Source organism: Erpetoichthys calabaricus, chromosome 8 (genome assembly GCF_900747795.2).
Source record: "Erpetoichthys calabaricus chromosome 8, fErpCal1.3, whole genome shotgun sequence".
Classification (NCBI taxonomy): Eukaryota; Metazoa; Chordata; class Cladistia; order Polypteriformes; family Polypteridae; genus Erpetoichthys; species Erpetoichthys calabaricus.
In genome coordinates this window covers 3,796,033-3,814,828 of record NC_041401.2, presented here as the reverse complement: position 1 = coordinate 3,814,828, position 18,796 = coordinate 3,796,033, and the positions used below count along the sequence as shown (strand labels likewise).

The window sequence follows — 18,796 nt, the reverse complement described above, 5'->3', positions numbered from 1 at the left end:
ATCATTCCAGAGCCTCCAGTTGTGAAGCTGCTGAGACACTTTAAGGCAGACACAGTTACTGTGAAGAAAGGAGAGCCCATTGAAATCCCTGCAGAAATTACAGGTCTGCCTTTGCCTAAGATTGAGTGGTCCAAGGATGAGGTCGTCATCACCAAGCCACCAGAAACCATGAAAATTGACACCGAGGTGTTGGGCCGCACTATAGCAACCTCTAAGCTAAGATTTCCAGAATCTAATAGAGAAGACACAGGCTACTACACTATTACTGCCTCAAACCGTCTTGGGACATCATCTCGTACAATTAAAGCTGAGATCTTAGGTAAGGAAACTCATCATCTAGCTTATGGTCATTGCTCTGATTGGGAATATTGTACTGTGATTGGTAACTTTGGCCTGTACCCTTCCTCATCTTCACAGACCGCCCATCGCCACCAAGAAACCTCGTTGTTTCAGAAATCAAGGCTGAATCTTGCTACCTCACATGGGATGCTCCAGTAGATAATGGTGGAAGTGACATTACTAACTACATCATCGACAAGAGAGATGCCAGCGTGAAGAAATCAGAATGGGAGGAAGTTTCAAACTGCATTATTGAGAGGAGACTTGGGGTAAGATGGCGTGAAATAAAATGGGACATTGAGAATTACGGCTGCCTACCTATGCAAGGTGCTCCATTTTTGACACCAAAGGTTTAGGATTTCAGTGTAAATGGTAGCAAGTGGATATACCTGGGGTAATGGAGGAGAACCATCCAGGGTGAAATCATCTCCTGAGCCTTTTCTTTCATGTAGGGCCAAAATAGGTCATGTTTCTTGGCAATTGCCTTTGTGGCACACTCACAATACATTATGGCACTAAGGTTTTATTGGCTCTAGTAGTGATATTATTAATAAACTGATCTGTGGCATCAGTATGAAGTTCTAAATGAGAAAGAAATGGCAAAAGAGCTAGCAAAAATGTTAATAGCAAGGGTCCATCCTATCTTTCATGAAAACGTCTATCAAAAATAAAAATCAAAACCATAAAAAAGTGGTTCTATAATGTTATTCAATACGACCATGCAGAGGTTTCTTTGGAATTATCCACAGATTCTGATAAAGAGGATGTGTCTGTCATGAACTTTATACCTGTGACCCTGGACATAGTCGACTGCACTTCTGGGTTGATTGGCTAGCAACGTGAAAACATCAACTCCACAAAATTAATAATATCCATCTGGAGAGCGACAGAGCCGTATGTCACTGCAGTTTACGACCACAGTTTCTTGGCTGAAGTTGCAGAATATAATGAAGTTGGAGAGTTGGAGAAGCTGATGGCACCACAGATGTAGAGCAGCAGTTACAGACCAGCAGATTTAGCAGGAAAGTTAAGGTTAGCGATTAGCATGGTTAGCATGTAGTTTAGATGTGAGGTGACATCACTGCCGTCCTGAAACTGCTGGTCTACAACTGCTGTAGTAGACCTGCGGTGACATATGGCTTAGTGGCTCTGCGGTTGGATGTGTCGGCACAAATGAAAACAAGATGGCACCAGAAATGACACAAAAATGTAATTATGATCTTATAATGACAATCTAACTAGAAAACAACAAAACTGAGTTCTGTGACCTGTAAACCCATATTTGTATTTCCAGAACAGCAAAAAAGGTTCAAAAGGTTCTTAATCCTGAATGTCAAGACTACTGTTCCATGTGGCATGAAATGATGCAGGCGTCAATTTTTTTCGAAATCACCAGAAAAGTGCAGAGCAGGCTGCAGCGAGACGGACTTGGATTGAGTGAGGACAATCGAAGTTCTTCCAACATCTCAATTCTATCTATCTATCTATCTATCTATCTATCTATCTATCTATCTATCTATCTATCTATCTATCTATCTATCTATCTATCTATCTATCTATCTATCTATCTATCTATCTATCTATCTATCTATCTATCTATCTATCTATCTAGTATTGAGATGTTGGAAGAACTTCGATCGTCCTCACTCAATCCAAGTCCGTCTCGCTGCAGCCTGTGGAACGGGGTGGGGCTGGCTGTTTGGAGGTTGAAGGCGGGGCTGGATGACGGTGATGTCCAATCCTAGTCTCAGTCATTCTCACAGCTGCTGTTGTGTTCACGTGCTGTGGTTCAGGCAACTTGTCATGTGTTGTCTTCTCACGTGATTTTGAATGTCATGTTTACAAAAAAGATCATTAAAGAGTTGGAAATGCGAAAGAAAAATCAAAAGCCCACTCCAGCTTTATGAAATGGTGTTGAATGAAGGGAAAATGATTCATTATTCAATTCATTTTGTCAATTTTTGTATATTTTGGGGTTATTTCAGCTAAAATTGAGGTAATTTTTTTAGGGCCACTAAATACTTAAAACGTTTTCCAATTTAAATTAATGGCAATTAAGTTAATGGTCTCGTTATGTAAATCCACCTTACAAAGGTGTTTTTAGGATGAAATAAGTGTTGCAAAAGCATGGCAAGCCTGCACAGTGTTCATCCTACCAAACAATACTGCCATGCAAATCAGCACCTGATCTGAAACAATACATTCCATGAAAACGACAACAAAGTCAAGTCCAGGTGATGCGAAACCACTCCTTTGGAACTGCAGCAATGCTCACTTATTTTCTGTATTTGTGTTTGCTTTAAGGTATGGAAGTTGAATACCGGAGGAGAATATCAGTTCAGAGTTAGAGCCGAGAACAAATATGGAATCAGCGACGACTGCTGCTCAGGAAAGGTGGTTATCAAAGATCCTTTCGGTCTCCCTGGACCACCAGAAAAACCAAAAGTTACTGAACGCACAAACACATCCATGTTGGTGACCTGGGAGCCACCTTTGGATAATGGCGGAGCCACAATTACAGGATACTGGCTGGAGAAGAGAGAAGTGGGTGGCGTGTACTGGGCACGGGTCAACAGAGGCCCAGTTACTAAACCTGCAGTTAAAGGCCTGGAATATAATGTCCTCCGACTCATTGAAGGAGTGGAATACCAGTTCAGGGTGATGGCGACCAATATTGTTGGTACTGGACCTCCAAGTGAACCCTCAGATCCAGTTCTAGCTGCAGATCCCATCTGTAAGTATCATTTTTCAGCCATGTTCACCTTGACCTTTTGCGTAACTTGATGGGTGTTCTTGTTAGACTGTTGGCAATTTTCTTCATATTGCAAGAAATCAATATACTGTATTTGTAATGACACCATATGATGCCTTTCCCATGACAATTGATTTCCTTTAATGTCACTTAACATCATCACATGACACTGAATGTTTGATCTGTTTTGTTTGCAGATCCACCTGGAGCTCCAACCGGCCTTGATGTAACAGACAAAACCAAAAATAGCATCTCACTGGGCTGGAAAGCACCAGACAAAGATGGCGGCAGTCCAATTAAAGGGTACATCATTGAAATGCAGCCTGAGGGCACATCGGACTGGACACGAGTTAATGACCCCGAGAAGCTACATCCTACCTGTGCCTTCACCGTACCAAACTTGCCAGAGCTCAAGAAATTCAGATTTAGAGTTAAAGCTGTCAACGCCGCTGGGGAGTCTGAACCAAGCCAAATAACAGGAGAAATAATCGTCAAAGAAATCCAAGGTAACGTTGCATGAAATTCAGCCATATCTGCGGCTGCGGTGGCACTGAAGTCCAGAATGGAACTCTAAGGCACACAGAAGTATTCTGAAAATTGTAGCTGCTGGATGGGTAGAAATTCACTTACATAATATTAGCTGAAGTACCCGGGTATAAACAAACATTTTGAAATTCAACATGGCTAAACACAACCCACGATGAGACAAAATGATGTCCTCTTAGACAACAGCTGCACAACAGCAAGACAATAAACCTGGCATCCAAATTAGAAGAAAAAACTGTACCTGTGGTCCTAGAAGGGAGCACAACTTGGCTGGTTGAAGAGTTTGAGCTTCCTGATGACATGTCCTCCCATCAGCCCCTGCGCACTCCTGGTGCTTGATGGGAACTGTAGTCTCACCACATTGGCACCGGTTTTTATTTTGCTCCCCTCTCTGATATAACCAGTATTTAACGCTGGACCAAAGTTTCATGAAATTCAGTTTAGCCGTTTATGTGGGATTGAGCAAACAAATAGACGAAACACCTTACCTTATTTTAATTATTTATATAGATAGAAAAATATTTTTACAATTTAAATTCTCCTTTATTAATTTATGATGTCCGTCTGTCTGTTGCCTTAGTTATATGGTATTTGGTATTGGATTCTCAATAGCAGTCTAAGGTTTGCGATGCGCCATCTGCTGAAATGAAAAATACATTCCTTTTTATTTTTTTAAACATACATTCCAAATTTCCAATAAATGCTGCATCCCAAACACTAATGCTGAATGCACCCAACTGAGCGGGGCTGCTGGATGGACAGAAATCAGCTTATATTATACAGATACTTCTTTAGGGGATAAATGCCAGTCTACTGGCTTCTTCTTGTGGTGCATTTTTGGTGCATCCTTTGCAGTTTAAGGGAGTTACTGCCCTCTGACAAAACTCGTCTACTCACACTCCGAATGCTAAGATGGGTTTCCTTCTCTCGTTACCTAATCCCAAGTCATCATCTCATGTCCATTGACTTTGGCAGCCTCTTGTAAAGGGAGAAGAGAGAGTCGACGGACCCACCAATAAATAAAGATGTTTGGACTCCCTAAGATACCGGCATCTGGATTCAATACTTTCAACTTCGTCCGAAAGATGGACATTTCATGGTCTTTCTTTTTCCCACTTACAGAGGAGCCAGACATCACCATAGATGTGAATGCACAAGAGCTACTGGGATGTCGTGCAGGAACCAACATCAGAATACCAGCCACCATCACTGGACGTCCGGTGCCAAAGGTTACCTGGGAGTACGAAGGAGACGCACCCAAACAGCTCAAGGTAATTTCAGAAAAGTATGAAAACAGCTGAGGTGTTCACGGGATTTGTGATTCTAACCTTTCACTCTCTTCATTCCAGGATGGTCTTTACGACATCCCCGTGGATAGCCAGGTACCATAAGCTGCTTTCATCTTCTTCTACTGCATGTCATCTGTGAAGGGCTAATGTGTAGATGTCATTTTTATTCCCTCATCATTCATGTATTTCAGGTGCAAGCAACAGTGGGAACGTCAACGGTGCTTATTCCATTGTGTAAGCGAATGCACTCGGGTAGATACAGCATCACAGCGAAGAATAAGGCCGGACAGAAGACTGTCAACGTGCGCGTTACTATTCTTGGTACGTCAGTCCTTCTTCATATTTAATAGCACAGGAGCCATGGTGCCGTTGAACTATTACCATGATGACTGAACTCTGATGATTATTCATTCACAGATGTACCAGGGCCACCTAAGGACCTCAAAGTAAGTGACATCACCAGGAGCACATGCAGATTGACCTGGAAGATTCCAGACAATGATGGCGGCGACAGAATTAAGAGCTACTTTATTGAGAAGAAAACAGTTGAAGGCAAGGCCTGGACCAAAGTCAATCCGGCATGTGGAAGCAACTCTTTTGTTGTGCCAGATCTTATTGAAGGCCAAGAGTACTTCTTCCGTGTCCGGGCAGAAAACCGCTTTGGCACAGGTCCACCAGTTGACACCGTTCAGAGGACCAGGGCAAGAGACCCTATTCGTAAGTAGTTTACTAGCATAAAACTCCATAGTTATGCCACTTGTCAAAAGAAAAAGAAGACTTAAGAGTCCATTACATACTTTCAGATCCACCTGAGCCTCCTACGAGACTGAAGATTAATCTCATAACAAAGAACACTGTGACACTCTCTTGGCGACCACCCAAGAATGATGGAGGAGCTCCTGTGACACATTACATTGTGGAACGACTCCGATGGGTCCCAGAAGGAGCGGAGAAGGAGACATGGAAGAAGTGCAATAAGAGGGACGTGGAGGAGACAACCTTTAAGGTTGAGGATCTTATAGAAGGAGGAGAGTATGAGTTCCGCGTGAAGGCTGTAAACGAGGCTGGAACAAGCAGGCCTTCCACGACAGTTGGCCCGGTCATTATTAAAGATCAGACATGTAAGTGTTTGACAAGAGACAAGGAGGGAAGTGCCAGTTCATGTATGTATGAATACTGAATTAACAAACGCATGCTTCCTTTAGGTGCACCTGCAATTGAGCTGAAGGAGTTCATGGAAGTCGCAGAAGGAACAGACGTCAGCATTGTTGCAAAGATCAAGGGCTGCCCCTTCCCAACTCTTATTTGGCAGAAAGCGCCACCCCTTAAGGCCGACGACAAGACCAATGTCAAGTACGATCAGCACATCAATAAGCTTGTAAGCGAGGACACGTGCACCTTGTTGATCCAGCAGTCCAACCGCAAGGACTCAGCCCTGTACACTTTAACGGCCACAAACGAGCTGGGAACGGCTTCAAAGGAAATGCGACTCAACGTTCTTGGTACTTGAACCTTTTCCAAACTGGAGTGTCTCATCTTTGCCACTAGTTTAAGGTTTGTTTTATAACGTATGGATTTGCTTTCTGTTGGCAGGTCGCCCTGGGCCTCCAGTTGGACCCGTTAAGTTTGAAAGCATCACTGCTGAACAGATGACACTATCCTGGTTGCCACCTAAGGATGACGGTGGCTCAAAGATCACCAATTATGTCATTGAGAAACGTGAAGCAAACAGAAAGACTTGGGTGCATGTCACAAACGAGGCAGTGGAGTGTACATACACAGTGCCCAAACTGTTGGAGGATCATGAATATGTGTTCCGCATCATGGCTCAAAACATCTACGGCATCGGAGACCCTCTTGACAGTGAACCTGAAAGAGCCAGGAATCTTTACAGTAAGGGGGCTCTTCATTACTCGGTCGTCTTGTGTTTTAAGGTCACTTTGCGTGTCACAGTTGGATCATTCGAAGCAAACTGAGAGCTTTGTTTTTTTTTTTCTCAACAGCTGTTCCTGGTCAATGTGACAAACCAACTATCACCAGTGTGACTCATGATGCGATGACAGTGAACTGGGAGGAACCAGAATATGACGGTGGCTCTCCAGTAACTGGCTACTGGCTGGAACGCAAAGAGACAACTGCAAAGAGATGGAACAGAGTCAACCGGGACCCTATCAGGATTATGCCCCTGGGAGTCTCCCACCATGTAACTGGCCTCATTGAAGGTTCTGAGTACCAGTTCCGTGTCATTGCCATCAATGCTGCTGGTTGCGGCCCACCAAGTTTGCCATCTGATCCAATGTTTGCCAGAGATCCAATCTGTGAGTATTTTTGTGTATAAAATTATATCTACAGGGGGTTTGATGAAGAGAGCAGTAAGGTGTCTGTGTCACCTCATGGCGTTTTCCACCACTTATGTGAGGAGTTTGCATTTATTCACCATGTTTACCAGCAGTGATGCACTGTACCATATAACTGCAAGACAAACACTGAGGAATTACCTCAAAAGAAGATCTGAAAACTTGGATGGCTGCCATTTTGGTTCCTGCTCACAGCATTGAAACGCAGAGCAGAGTCAGAGCTGGCGTCAGCAGGACAGATTTACGTTATGCCAATGGATCAATTGTGGAGTTCATTACTGTTAATCATTGTAGTTGGAGTTAATTAGCGGTCAGTGTAGTGTTCTGACTACTGACGAAGGTCAACTGTTTTTAGGGTCCAAGTTATGGAAGCAAAGGTTTTCAATTATTCTTTCATCTGAAATTGAGGGGGGGTGGGCTGTTCAGCCATTTTCCAACCCTGTGGTTCCCGGACTCAATATTAAGGTTGTTTAGAGTGACTAAAATTAACTTTACAATATTTTGCCAAATTTGTGATACTAATGATTACATATTAGGCAAGTGTGTATATATGTGTTTATATTTAATGATTTGACCGAAAATGTCTCATTCAACCACCATGTCACCAAGATGAAGAACTCTTCTAGTCAAATTCTCGAGTGAAAGTATTCACTGTATTCATTGTATTTCAAAATGACTTTTTCTGTTTTAGCACCACCTGGTCCTCCAATACCAAAGGTTACAGACTGGACAAAATCCACTGCGGACCTTGAATGGTCTCCACCTCTGAAGGATGGAGGATCTAAGATTATCGGTTACTTTGTTGAGTTTAAGGAAGAGGGCAAAGAGGAATGGGAGAAAGTAAGTCTGAAGTTTTTTATTTGTCGTCTTCACAGGTCCATTCATTGACTGGTGCCTAATGGCTTTATTTCACTCTTAATCTTCTTCCAGGCCAAAGACAAGGAAGTCAGAGGAACCAAGCTGGTGGTCTCAGGACTGAAAGAGAACAGCCTGTACAGGTTCAGAGTCAGAGCAGTGAATGCAGCCGGAGTCGGGGAGCCTGGAGATGTTACAGATGCTATTGAAATGAAGGACAGAACCGGTACGTCACCATGTTTGTTCTTGCGCCTCACAGTAAGATGTGGTTTGCTGCTTGGTGCTTCTATAATTTTACTGTGTACCTCCTTCTCTTTTTTCAGTCCTCCCAGAAATTGACTTGGATGCAAGTGTTAAGGAAAGGATTGTTGTCCATGCTGGAGGGGTGATTCGTATACTGGCTTATGTATCTGGAAAGCCTCCTCCTCAAATCACGTGGAGTAGAGATGATGGCTCTTTACCACCAGAAGCTACCATTGAAACCACAGCTATTAGCTCTTCTGTTGTAATCAAGAAGTGCCAGCGACAGCACCAAGGCGTTTATATGCTTACTGCCAAAAATGAAGGTGGAGAGAGGAAGAAGGCAATTATCGTTGATGTATTAGGTAAGGCACCGGTTACAGAATTGCTTATTGAATTTTCACAGGCTTTATACAAAGACCTTTTTCGTGACCGACCTCCTTTGGCTCTGCAGATGTTCCAGGTCCAGTTGGAGTGCCATTCCTCAGTGAAAACCTTACAAATGACTCATGCAAGTTGACGTGGTTTTCACCAGAAGATGACGGTGGCTCTACTGTCACCAATTATATTATTGAGAAACGGGAGGCGGAACGCAAAGGTTGGACAGCTGTGACTTACACGGTGACCCGACAGAGTGCCGTGGTTCAGAATCTGATTGAAGGCAAAGCCTATTTCTTCAGGATCGCTGCAGAAAATATCATTGGAATGGGTCCGTTTGTGGAAACTACGCGAGAACTTATGATCAAGGATCCAGTCAGTAAGTGTCTGCTATGGTACCTTCCTCACGGTTACCTAATGTCACCTCCATTTATAGTAAACATGTCATTTAGTCTCAAATGTAATATGCATTTGTGCTTGACATGCATCTACGAACATGACTTTATCTTAATTGAAATGTTTCATTTCATTTACAAAATATGCAGATCTAACTTCAATGATGGGGTGAATGGCATCCCAGCCACAGTGCATGTCTGTTTTTTGCCCACTGTATAATGTTGATAGACCTTTTTTGAGGAACGGTACAGATTATTACTGATTGGTGGAGAACTTTTTCATCAATCACTTTCTCTTCTGATAACAGCTGTGCCTGAGCGCCCAGAAGATCTCCAAGTGACTGCCGTTACCAAAGACTCCATAAGCCTAAGCTGGAGGCCTCCCAAGTATAATGGTGGCTCAGACATCACCATGTACATACTTGAGAGCCGCCTGATCGGCAAAGACAACTATAACAGAGTGACCAAAGAAAAGCTGATGGACAGAAAATACACCAATGACGGTCTGAAGGAAGGTGACACATATGAGTACCGTGTCAGTGCGGTAAACATTGTGGGGAAAGGAAAGCCATCATTCCCTACAAAGCCAATCACATGCAAAGATGAGATTCGTGAGTTGTGGTCTTGATTACATATCTAAACTTGCGGAATCTGTCTCCTGGTGTCAGTCACACTTGTTTCTCTGAACCGCTGTTCATTCTTTATATTTTCAGAGCCTCCTAATATTGAACTCAACTTCCGTGATAAGCTGACTGTAAGAATTGGGGAAACATTCAGCTTGCAGGGACGCTACAGTGGCAAACCTGCCCCTAAGGTTATCTGGTCTATGGACAACATCGACCTGAAAGAAGATGAGCATGTGAAAATAAGGACAACCCACAATACCTTGTGCCTCGGCGTGATTAAGGCCAAACGGGAGCACAGTGGGAAGTACTGCGTACTGGTGGAAAACAGCACAGGCTCCCGCAAAGGCTTCTGCAACGTCATGGTTGTAGGCAAGTACTGCTGATAATACGTTTTAACCTGTAGAAGGATACGGCATGCCGAGACGCGATTTAACGCTATTCACGCAGCTGCTCTCCCTGCATTTCTTCAATGTGTTATACCCGACTTATCCAGATGAAGCACACAAATCCACAGAGGCTGTAGCTTGATCATTCATGTAAACGTGTTTTTATTTATTCTTTTCCTGATATGCGCATTGTAAGTGAGGGTGAGAGTTTCAATTTTGATTTTGAGGGTTTGCGATGTTTGCTGATCACATTTGTATTTGTTGTTTAACTTTCGTGTTGGGTTTGTGTCTTTAAATTACTTTTATCATTAGCTATTGAAGCTTTTTTGAAACGCAGAGCAGAGTCAGAGTTGGCGTCAGCTGAACAGATTTACGTTATGCCAATAGATCACTTGTGGAGTTCATTATTGTTAACCAGTGTAGTTGGAGTTAATTAGCGGTCAGTGTAGTGTTCTGACTATTGACGAAGGTCAACTGTTTTTAGGGTCCAAGTTATGGAAGCAAAGGTTTTCAATTATTCTTTCATTTGAAATTGAGTGGGCTGGGCAGTTCAGCCATGTTCCAGCCCTGTGGTTCCCAGACCCAATATTACGGTTGTTTAAAGCGACTAAAATCAACAAAATTTGTGATACTAATGAATACATATTAGGCAGGCTTTTATCATTATCTATCGAAGCTTTTGTTACCACCATTTTGGTTTCTAATTTTGTTAGCAGGCGCCACCATTTTGTGAAGTTTCACTGTTGATAACAATCTCAGTGGCGTAGTGCGGCAACTTGAAGTGAAGGTGCGAGACTCTTTAAAGCGTCGTCACATTGTATTCCGTGTCCAAAGCTGTGGATAAAAGCCAAAGCAGATCTCCGCTGTGTGTTAGTTAGATTCATGGTTTTTCAAACTATTTTCTATTTTGGTGGTCCTCACTTGTTTTTTTTATCTCTTGGTCCTGTTGCTTTGCCTCTTTTTATAATTTTGTTGGATTTATTTATGTACAGGGTGTCCCACTCAGGAGTACAACTTTAAAAATGCGAATTACTCGCGAACGCGTGAACGTAGTGGAAAACAAGTCCACATTACAAAAGGTGCTGAAAATGTCCTCCCCCAACATCCGCGACACTCCATATTTGAGAATGTCCTCTGCAGCATGTCACTGTCGATGGAAACAATTTCACGCTCGATGTTTGCTTTCAGTTGTTCGATGGCCCTGGGTTTGCTTGCATAAACCTTGCCCTTTAAATATCCCCATAGAAAAAAATCTGGGGGAGTTAAATCGGGCGATCGAGGCGGCCACAAACCTTTCGAGATCACCCTGTCTCCAAAAAATTATCGGATCTCTTCCATACTGGCATGAGAGGTATGGCACGTTGCCTCGTCCTGTTGCCCCGTAGCGGCGCCCGCTATAGTGCCCGCCTCTTTATGACACCGAATCAATTCTTCATTAAATAAGGAATATTTTGAACCTTGTTGCATGATGATACATGCACACATTGCAGAGTAATTTGCATTTTTAAAGTTGTACTCCCGAGTGGGACACCCTGTACTTTTGCATTTCTTTATGGATTTTCTTGATATCCTAAGGTTCTAAACTCTGTAGAATTCAAATGTTAAACGTTTTATTGGTTGGTTTGATTTTGATGCAGTCATTATTTTTTTGCGTTTTAAGTTTATTATTATACGATACCATGTTAAGCTTCAGAGAAGCCTGTTGTTGGTGTTAACAACACTTATGGTTTTTCCATGTGATACCTGGAAGTCATGAGTGGTGAAGTCCTTATCACAATGGGACTAATGTTGCTATTGCACAATTCCGGGTTGGCCAAGATTATGGATACTTTAACAAAAACCTTTGCCTTTGCTTCTTGGATTAGTCATAAGAAAGGACCAATTTGCTAACTGTATAGACCTTAAGTTTTAATTAATAGTTTGGGTTTGATGCTTTGATTTCTGATCTCCTGATTTTTCTGAGTTTTCATTTCATCTCCTAGTCCTTTTTTAGTCTTGCCTTTGGAGTCTGTAGCAGAACTATTTAATCTGTTCTTGCACATCTGTTTTGAGTGAATGTAGTTTGTCCTCTTTGATGTGTACTTCATTGTCATTTTGGATCTTCCCCCTACAGACCGACCTCAGCCTCCACAAGGACCTGTCATCTTTAATGAGATTCACAGAGACCACATGGTTATTTCATGGAAGCCTCCTCTGGATGATGGTGGAAGCCCAATTACTAACTACATTATTGAGAAGAGAGATGCAAACAGAGATCTGTGGATGCCCGTAACATCTGCATCTTCAAAGACAACATGCAAAGTGCCCAAACTCATTGAAGGCAGGGAGTACATCATGAGAATCTGTGCTGAAAACACGTATGGTATCAGTGACCCACTGTTTTCAGATGAAGTGAAGGCAAAGGATCTCTTCAGTACGCAACACTCTTTGTATTCAGATGTCCTCCACTCTCATGGCAATCATATTTTGTATATAACCAATGAATGCTTTGCTTTTCTCTACAGGAGTGCCAGAGGCCCCAGAACAGCCAACTGTAAAGGAAGTTACAAAAGATTCTGCTCTTGTGCTGTGGAACAGACCCCGTGATGGTGGTAAGCCCATCACCAATTACATAGTGGAGAAGAAGGAGACCATGTCAAACCGCTGGTCCCGCGCCTCCATGGAGCCTATATACCCAGACACACAGTACAGAGTTCACGATCTTCTGGAAGGATGTGAATATGAATTCAGAGTTATGGCAGAAAATGAAGTTGGTATTGGTGATCCCAGCCCACCATCTAAGCCTATCTTTGCAAAAGATCCAATTGGTGAGTTGAATATAATATGCAGGCTGGAGTTGGGCTCTCATCAGTAGCTTAGATTATGAACTACTATCTTTCTTTGCCATTTATTCACTTGATTTGGTCTTTTTACAGTTAAGCCTGGTCCTCCTGTCAATCCCGAAGCAGTTGACAAAACCAAGTGTTCAGTCGATCTGTCCTGGCAACCTCCTCGCCATGATGGAAAGGGCAAGATCCTTGGCTATTTGGTTGAGTACCTGAAGCCTGGAGATGAAGAATGGACAAAGGCCAACTATACACCTGATGGTTGCCCTGACACAAAATTCAAAGTGCTTGGTCTCACCGAAGGCACAGTTTACAGATTCAGGATCATGGCAGTTAATGCAGCTGGGGAATCAGATCCAGCTTTTGTCCGAGACCCAGTGGAAGTCAAAGATAGACTTGGTAATTGCCTTAGTATTTTAAATTTAATGAATACTTTTGTATGACACAGGAAAGAAAGTAAATCCAGATGGCTTCAGAGTAACTAAATCACCTAAAATTATATCTTGCAGAACCTCCTGAACTAATGCTTGATGCTAATATGGCACGCGAACATCACGTCAAGGCAGGTGGCACCATTAGACTTAGTGCCGGAATTAAGGGTATGCCATTCCCAAAAGTTACCTGGAAAAAGGAAGACAAAGACGTTTCCACTAAGGCCGATATAGAGGTCACACCTGTTGGAAGCAAACTTGAGGTGCGCAACTCTGTCCGTGCTGATGGCGGTTGTTACTCCTTGACGGTTGAAAATGAATTGGGATCCAAGACCGTCTCTGTCAATGTATTCGTATTAGGTATGTCATTTTCTTGTAAAAATACATTTAACCATTTACTGTTTTCTCAGTTCCAAAATCTGTGGCGATTCGTGGTTTCAGCACTGCCCATCAGTCATAAATCTGAGACCTTCTGGTTAGAAAGACAAAACCCATCATGGTTCCTTTCTGCCTGTGTGACACTGAGCTGGCTCTCTCCCAGCCCCATGCTCTAAAGTGTACCTGGATTGTTACAACTGTGATCAATTTGTTTTGAAATTCCTCTCTAATTTTATATTTTCTTATATTCATTAGACAAACCTGGGCCACCAAGAAATCTTGCAGTCAGTGAGGTCAGGAGGGATTCCTGCTACTTGACTTGGAAAGAGCCAGAGGACAATGGTGGAGCTGTCATTTCTAACTATATTGTTGAAAAACGAGATGTGGCAGCTGCACGCTGGATACCAATGTCCTCCTCCTCTAAGAAACAGAGTATTATGGCAAAGCATCTAATGGAGGGAAACCAGTATCTCTTCAGAGTGGCCGCTGAAAACCAGTTTGGCAGAAGTGAATACATTGAGACAACAAAGCCTATCAAAGCCATCGATCCACTATGTGAGTATAATGACCCTACCGAAAGTGTCAAAGTGTTAATGCGGCTATAAGGTACAGATCTGTTAATTGTCTTTTGTTTTATTTAAGACCCACCTGGACCACCAAAGAACTTGCATCCTTTGGATGTTGATAAAACTGAAGTATCTTTACTGTGGAACTGGCCTGATCGCACTGGTGGCAGTGATATCACAGGATTTTTAGTTGAATATCAGGAAGAAGGAACCGAAGACTGGACCAAGTTTAAGACTGTCAGCATCCCTGAATGCATTGTCACCGGACTGGTAGATGGAAAGACCTACAAGTTCCGGGTGAAGGCTGAAAACGCTATTGGACTCAGCCGACCTGACACAACTCTGCCAGTTCTGTGTCAAGAAAAACTTGGTAAGAACTTGTGACTTTGTAACAGACAATGCAATGAGGTAGTTGGAGGAGATCCATTGCCTCTCTGGTTATGAATGTTGTCACCATAGTATGGGATGAGTCAGCTATGTAGGATGAAGCGATGCTGAGTAAATGTAGAGGCTGTGTGTTTAATCCCTGATATCTGGGTATAAATAACCCATAAACCATTCAAGCAGTAGAAGATCAAGAACATTGTTTTTATGTGTTTCTAAAAGATATGAGTATTAAACAGGATCAGAACAGGTCTTCTTTAAATGTTTAAAGGTTTAATAAAGGAGAGGAGACCACTCAGATGTTCCTCAAACCTAGTTGGTTAGCTAACAGCTCACTTGTCCTACATTCTGGATATTTCTTAAAATTCATCAATGTTTCCAAATTGACTCCACCACTCAGTAGTTCATTCCAGACTCTCATAACCTTTTGTAGGATGAATGTACTCCATGGTCTAGTATAAGATTCTATACTTAATTGAAAGAATATAGATTTTTTCCATTTGATGGCCAGAACTGCACACGGTGCTCCAGATATGGTTGCACCAGCACATTGTATGGTCCAAGTATAAAGTCATTAGAATTGTATTCTAGAATTTCTACAGTATGCAGGAAGCAATCCTGAATGGGAAAATAGCCCACCACTGGTCATAGAATTGGTCATATTAGAACTGCCAATATATATATATATGGAGAAGAGGCTATGGTAGCTGGAGAGGGGGACATGTGGTCCAGGGAGTGGTGTGCAATACACCATAGGGCAGTTTCCCACTTGAATTTGAGCCTAGGACTCTGGAGGTAGAAACATAAGTACATCAACGAATTGCAAAAGTTGGCAGTCTACAAATATCTGAAAGACATATTTTTAAATATTTTTAAATCTTTAGAGCGGTATGTGTGATTAAACTCCATGTGAATGCTGGAACTGCAGAAATGTTCCTCTTTCCTCAGCAAGCTAACTGCTCATTTCCATACACTGCTGTGTATTAGGAGGGGGAATTGTGTTACGACTCAGTCCCATGATGCATCATTTTTTGTTTGCTTCTGTTTTCAGTGCCACCTTCCATTGAAGTTGATGTGAAACTCATTGAGGGACTCATTGTTAAAGCTGGAAGCACAATTAGACTCCCTGCAATCATGAGAGGAATCCCAATTCCCACACCCAAATGGGTGATTGATGGCACTGAAATCAAAACAGAAGGCAACACTAAGATCGACACTGATAACTTCTCAACTGTTCTAAACATTAAAGACTGCACACGAAAAGACACGGGTGAATACCTGCTTACCGTGTCCAACATTGCTGGAAGTAAGACTGCTGCTTTGCATGTGATTGTTTTGGATGTCCCAGGACCTCCAATTGGTCCCATTAATATTTTGGAAGTAACTCCAGACCACATGGTGATCAGCTGGCGCCCACCAAAGGATGATGGCGGAAGTCCAGTAATGAATTACATTGTGGAGAAGAAAGAAGCCAAGAAGGAAACTTGGGGTGTTGTATGTTCTGGTAGCACCAGCACAAAGGTCAAGATCCCACGCCTCCAGAAGGGTTGTGAATATGTAATGCGTGTCCGTGCCGAGAACAAGATTGGCATTGGTGAACCACTAGAGTCACAGCCAACCGTTGCCAAGCACATGTTCGATGTTCCAGGCCCACCCGGTAAACCAGTCGCTTCTGACATAACAGAAAATGCAGTCACAGTTGGCTGGGGCATGCCAAAAACTGATGGAGGAAGCCCAATCAGCGGCTACATTGTGGAGCGTAGAGAAATATCAGGCAAGTGGATACGTGTGAATAAGACCCCTATTCTTGATCTACGATACAGAGCTCCTGGACTTTTTGAAGGCAACACATATGAATTCAGAATCTTTGCTGAAAACATTGCTGGCATCAGTAAGCCTTCACCATCCTCAGATCCTATCAGAGCAATACGTCCCATTATGCCTCCTGGGCCTCCCGTCAATCCTAAACTCAAGGACTGGAGTAAAGAATGGGCCGATTTAGTCTGGACCAAACCTACCAGAGATGGAGGCAGTCCCATCTTAGGTTACATTGTTGAATGCCAGAAAGCAGGCAGTGCCCAGTGGAACAGAATGAATAAAGATGACTTAATCAAGCAGTGTGCATTCAGAGCTCCAGGACTCATTGAAGGCACAGAATACAGGTTCCGTATTAAGGCAGCTAATGTAGTAGGAGAAGGAGAACCTAGAGAACTTCCTGAATCTGTTATTGCAAAGGACATTCTTCAGCCTCCTGAAATCAACATTGATGTCTCCTGTCGTGACCTGCTAACTGTTAGAGTTGGGCAGACAATTGGCATAACAGCTCGTGTGAAGGGTAGACCATACCCCGATATCACTTGGTCCAAAGAAGGTAGACTTCTAGCTAGAGACAAGCGTACAGAAATGAGAAATGACTATCCAGTGATCGAACTGTCCCTTAAAGAAGCTACCAGAGCAGACCATGGCAAATACACAGTGTTGGCGAAGAACAGCAGTGGTCAGGCCCAAGCCTCTGTTGTGGTGAATGTACTAGATAGGCCTGGACAGTGCCAGAATCTGAAGACTACATATGTCACCAAGGACTCCTGTGTGGTTTCCTGGGAAAACCCAGAAGACAATGGAGGCACCGAGGTCACTAACTACATTGTGGAATGTCGGGAGCCTAGCCAGCGAGGATGGTCGGTAATTTCATCAGATGTTACAAAACGCCTAGTCAAAGCTACTCTCATTGAGAACCATGAGTACTTTTTCCGTGTTTGTGCTGAAAATAAGGTCGGACCAGGCCCGACTATTGAGACTAAGACACCAGTGTTGGCCATTGACCCTGTTGAGAAGCCTGGTGAGCCAGAAAATCTTCACATTGCTGACGTCGGCAAAACATTTGTTCTTCTGAAGTGGCGAAAGCCAGATTATGATGGTGGTAGTCCAAACCTCTCCTACCATGTAGAAAGGAAGCTAAAAGACTCAGAAGAATGGGAACGGGTCCATAAAGGCAGCATCAAGGAGACACACTTTATGGTTGACAAATGCATAGAAAACCAGATTTACCAGTTTAGAGTGCAGACCAAAAATGAAGGTGGAGAAAGTAACTGGGTGAAAACAAGCGAAACACTCGTCAAACAGGAGCTGCAGAAGCCTGTTCTGGACGTGAAGTTGAGTGGAACATTAGTTGTGAAAGCAGGAGACTCGATAAGAATCGAAGCAGGTCTCAGAGGTAAACCTGACCCAGAAGTCACATGGGTAAAGGATAAAGATCCAGAACTAAGCAAGAGTCCTAGACTTAGCATTGAAACAACCAGCGAATATTCAAAATTCCTTCTGACGAAATCCAAGCGTAGTGACAGTGGAAAATATGTCATAACAGCTACCAACTCAGCTGGCAACTTTATTGCTTATGCTATGGTGAATGTTCTGGATAAACCAGGAGCAGTTAGAGACTTGAGGGTCACTGGAATTTCCTATGACAGATGTAAGGTTATGTGGGATCCTCCTGAAGATGATGGTGGCTGTGAAATCCAGAACTACATCTTGGAAAAATGTGAGACCACGAGAATGGTATGGTCCACATATTCAGCTTCAGTTTTAACCAACTATGCACATGTCACTCGCCTTGTGGAAGGAAATGAGTACATCTTCCGGGTCAGAGCTGAAAACAAAATGGGAACTGGCCCACCAAGTGAGAGCAAGCCCATTATTGCCAAGACTCAGTTTGACAGGCCTGGGCCTCCAGATACTCCTGAGGTAACAAAGATTGGCAAAGAAGAAATGACAGTTGTATGGGCTCCCCCTGAGAACGATGGTGGCAAGTCTATCACGGGATACATCCTTGAGAAGAAAGAGAAGCGAGCAGTCAGATGGGTGGCAGTTACAAAGAGTCCAATAAGCGAGAGGCGGATGAGAGTCACTAATCTGATCCCTGGACATGAGTATCAGTTCCGTGTCAAGGCTGAAAATGAAGTTGGCCTTGGAGAACCAAGTGGTCCTTCAAGACCCATCACTGCAAAAGATCCAATAGGTAACTAAGTTTTGTTTCTCATAAAAAAAATTCT

The 18,796-nt window shown here is 43.0% G+C and overlaps 1 protein-coding gene across 1 annotated transcript in view; it reads left to right on the top strand.

The window, feature by feature from the left end:
• Nucleotides 1-18,796, top strand: part of ttn.1 (titin, tandem duplicate 1) — a 394,831-nt gene that overhangs the window by 291,146 nt on the left and 84,889 nt on the right. The window contains 25 exon segments of the mRNA XM_051930464.1: nucleotides 11-319; nucleotides 418-608; nucleotides 2,644-3,073; nucleotides 3,289-3,597; nucleotides 4,760-4,908; nucleotides 4,987-5,019; nucleotides 5,118-5,247; nucleotides 5,344-5,643; nucleotides 5,730-6,047; nucleotides 6,132-6,428; nucleotides 6,520-6,819; nucleotides 6,930-7,244; nucleotides 7,975-8,123; nucleotides 8,214-8,364; nucleotides 8,462-8,743; nucleotides 8,833-9,135; nucleotides 9,460-9,762; nucleotides 9,865-10,146; nucleotides 12,277-12,576; nucleotides 12,668-12,970; nucleotides 13,079-13,387; nucleotides 13,498-13,779; nucleotides 14,053-14,352; nucleotides 14,440-14,733; nucleotides 15,799-18,762. Of these exon segments, the coding sequence (XP_051786424.1) occupies nucleotides 11-319; nucleotides 418-608; nucleotides 2,644-3,073; nucleotides 3,289-3,597; nucleotides 4,760-4,908; nucleotides 4,987-5,019; nucleotides 5,118-5,247; nucleotides 5,344-5,643; nucleotides 5,730-6,047; nucleotides 6,132-6,428; nucleotides 6,520-6,819; nucleotides 6,930-7,244; nucleotides 7,975-8,123; nucleotides 8,214-8,364; nucleotides 8,462-8,743; nucleotides 8,833-9,135; nucleotides 9,460-9,762; nucleotides 9,865-10,146; nucleotides 12,277-12,576; nucleotides 12,668-12,970; nucleotides 13,079-13,387; nucleotides 13,498-13,779; nucleotides 14,053-14,352; nucleotides 14,440-14,733; nucleotides 15,799-18,762 (9,303 nt within the window).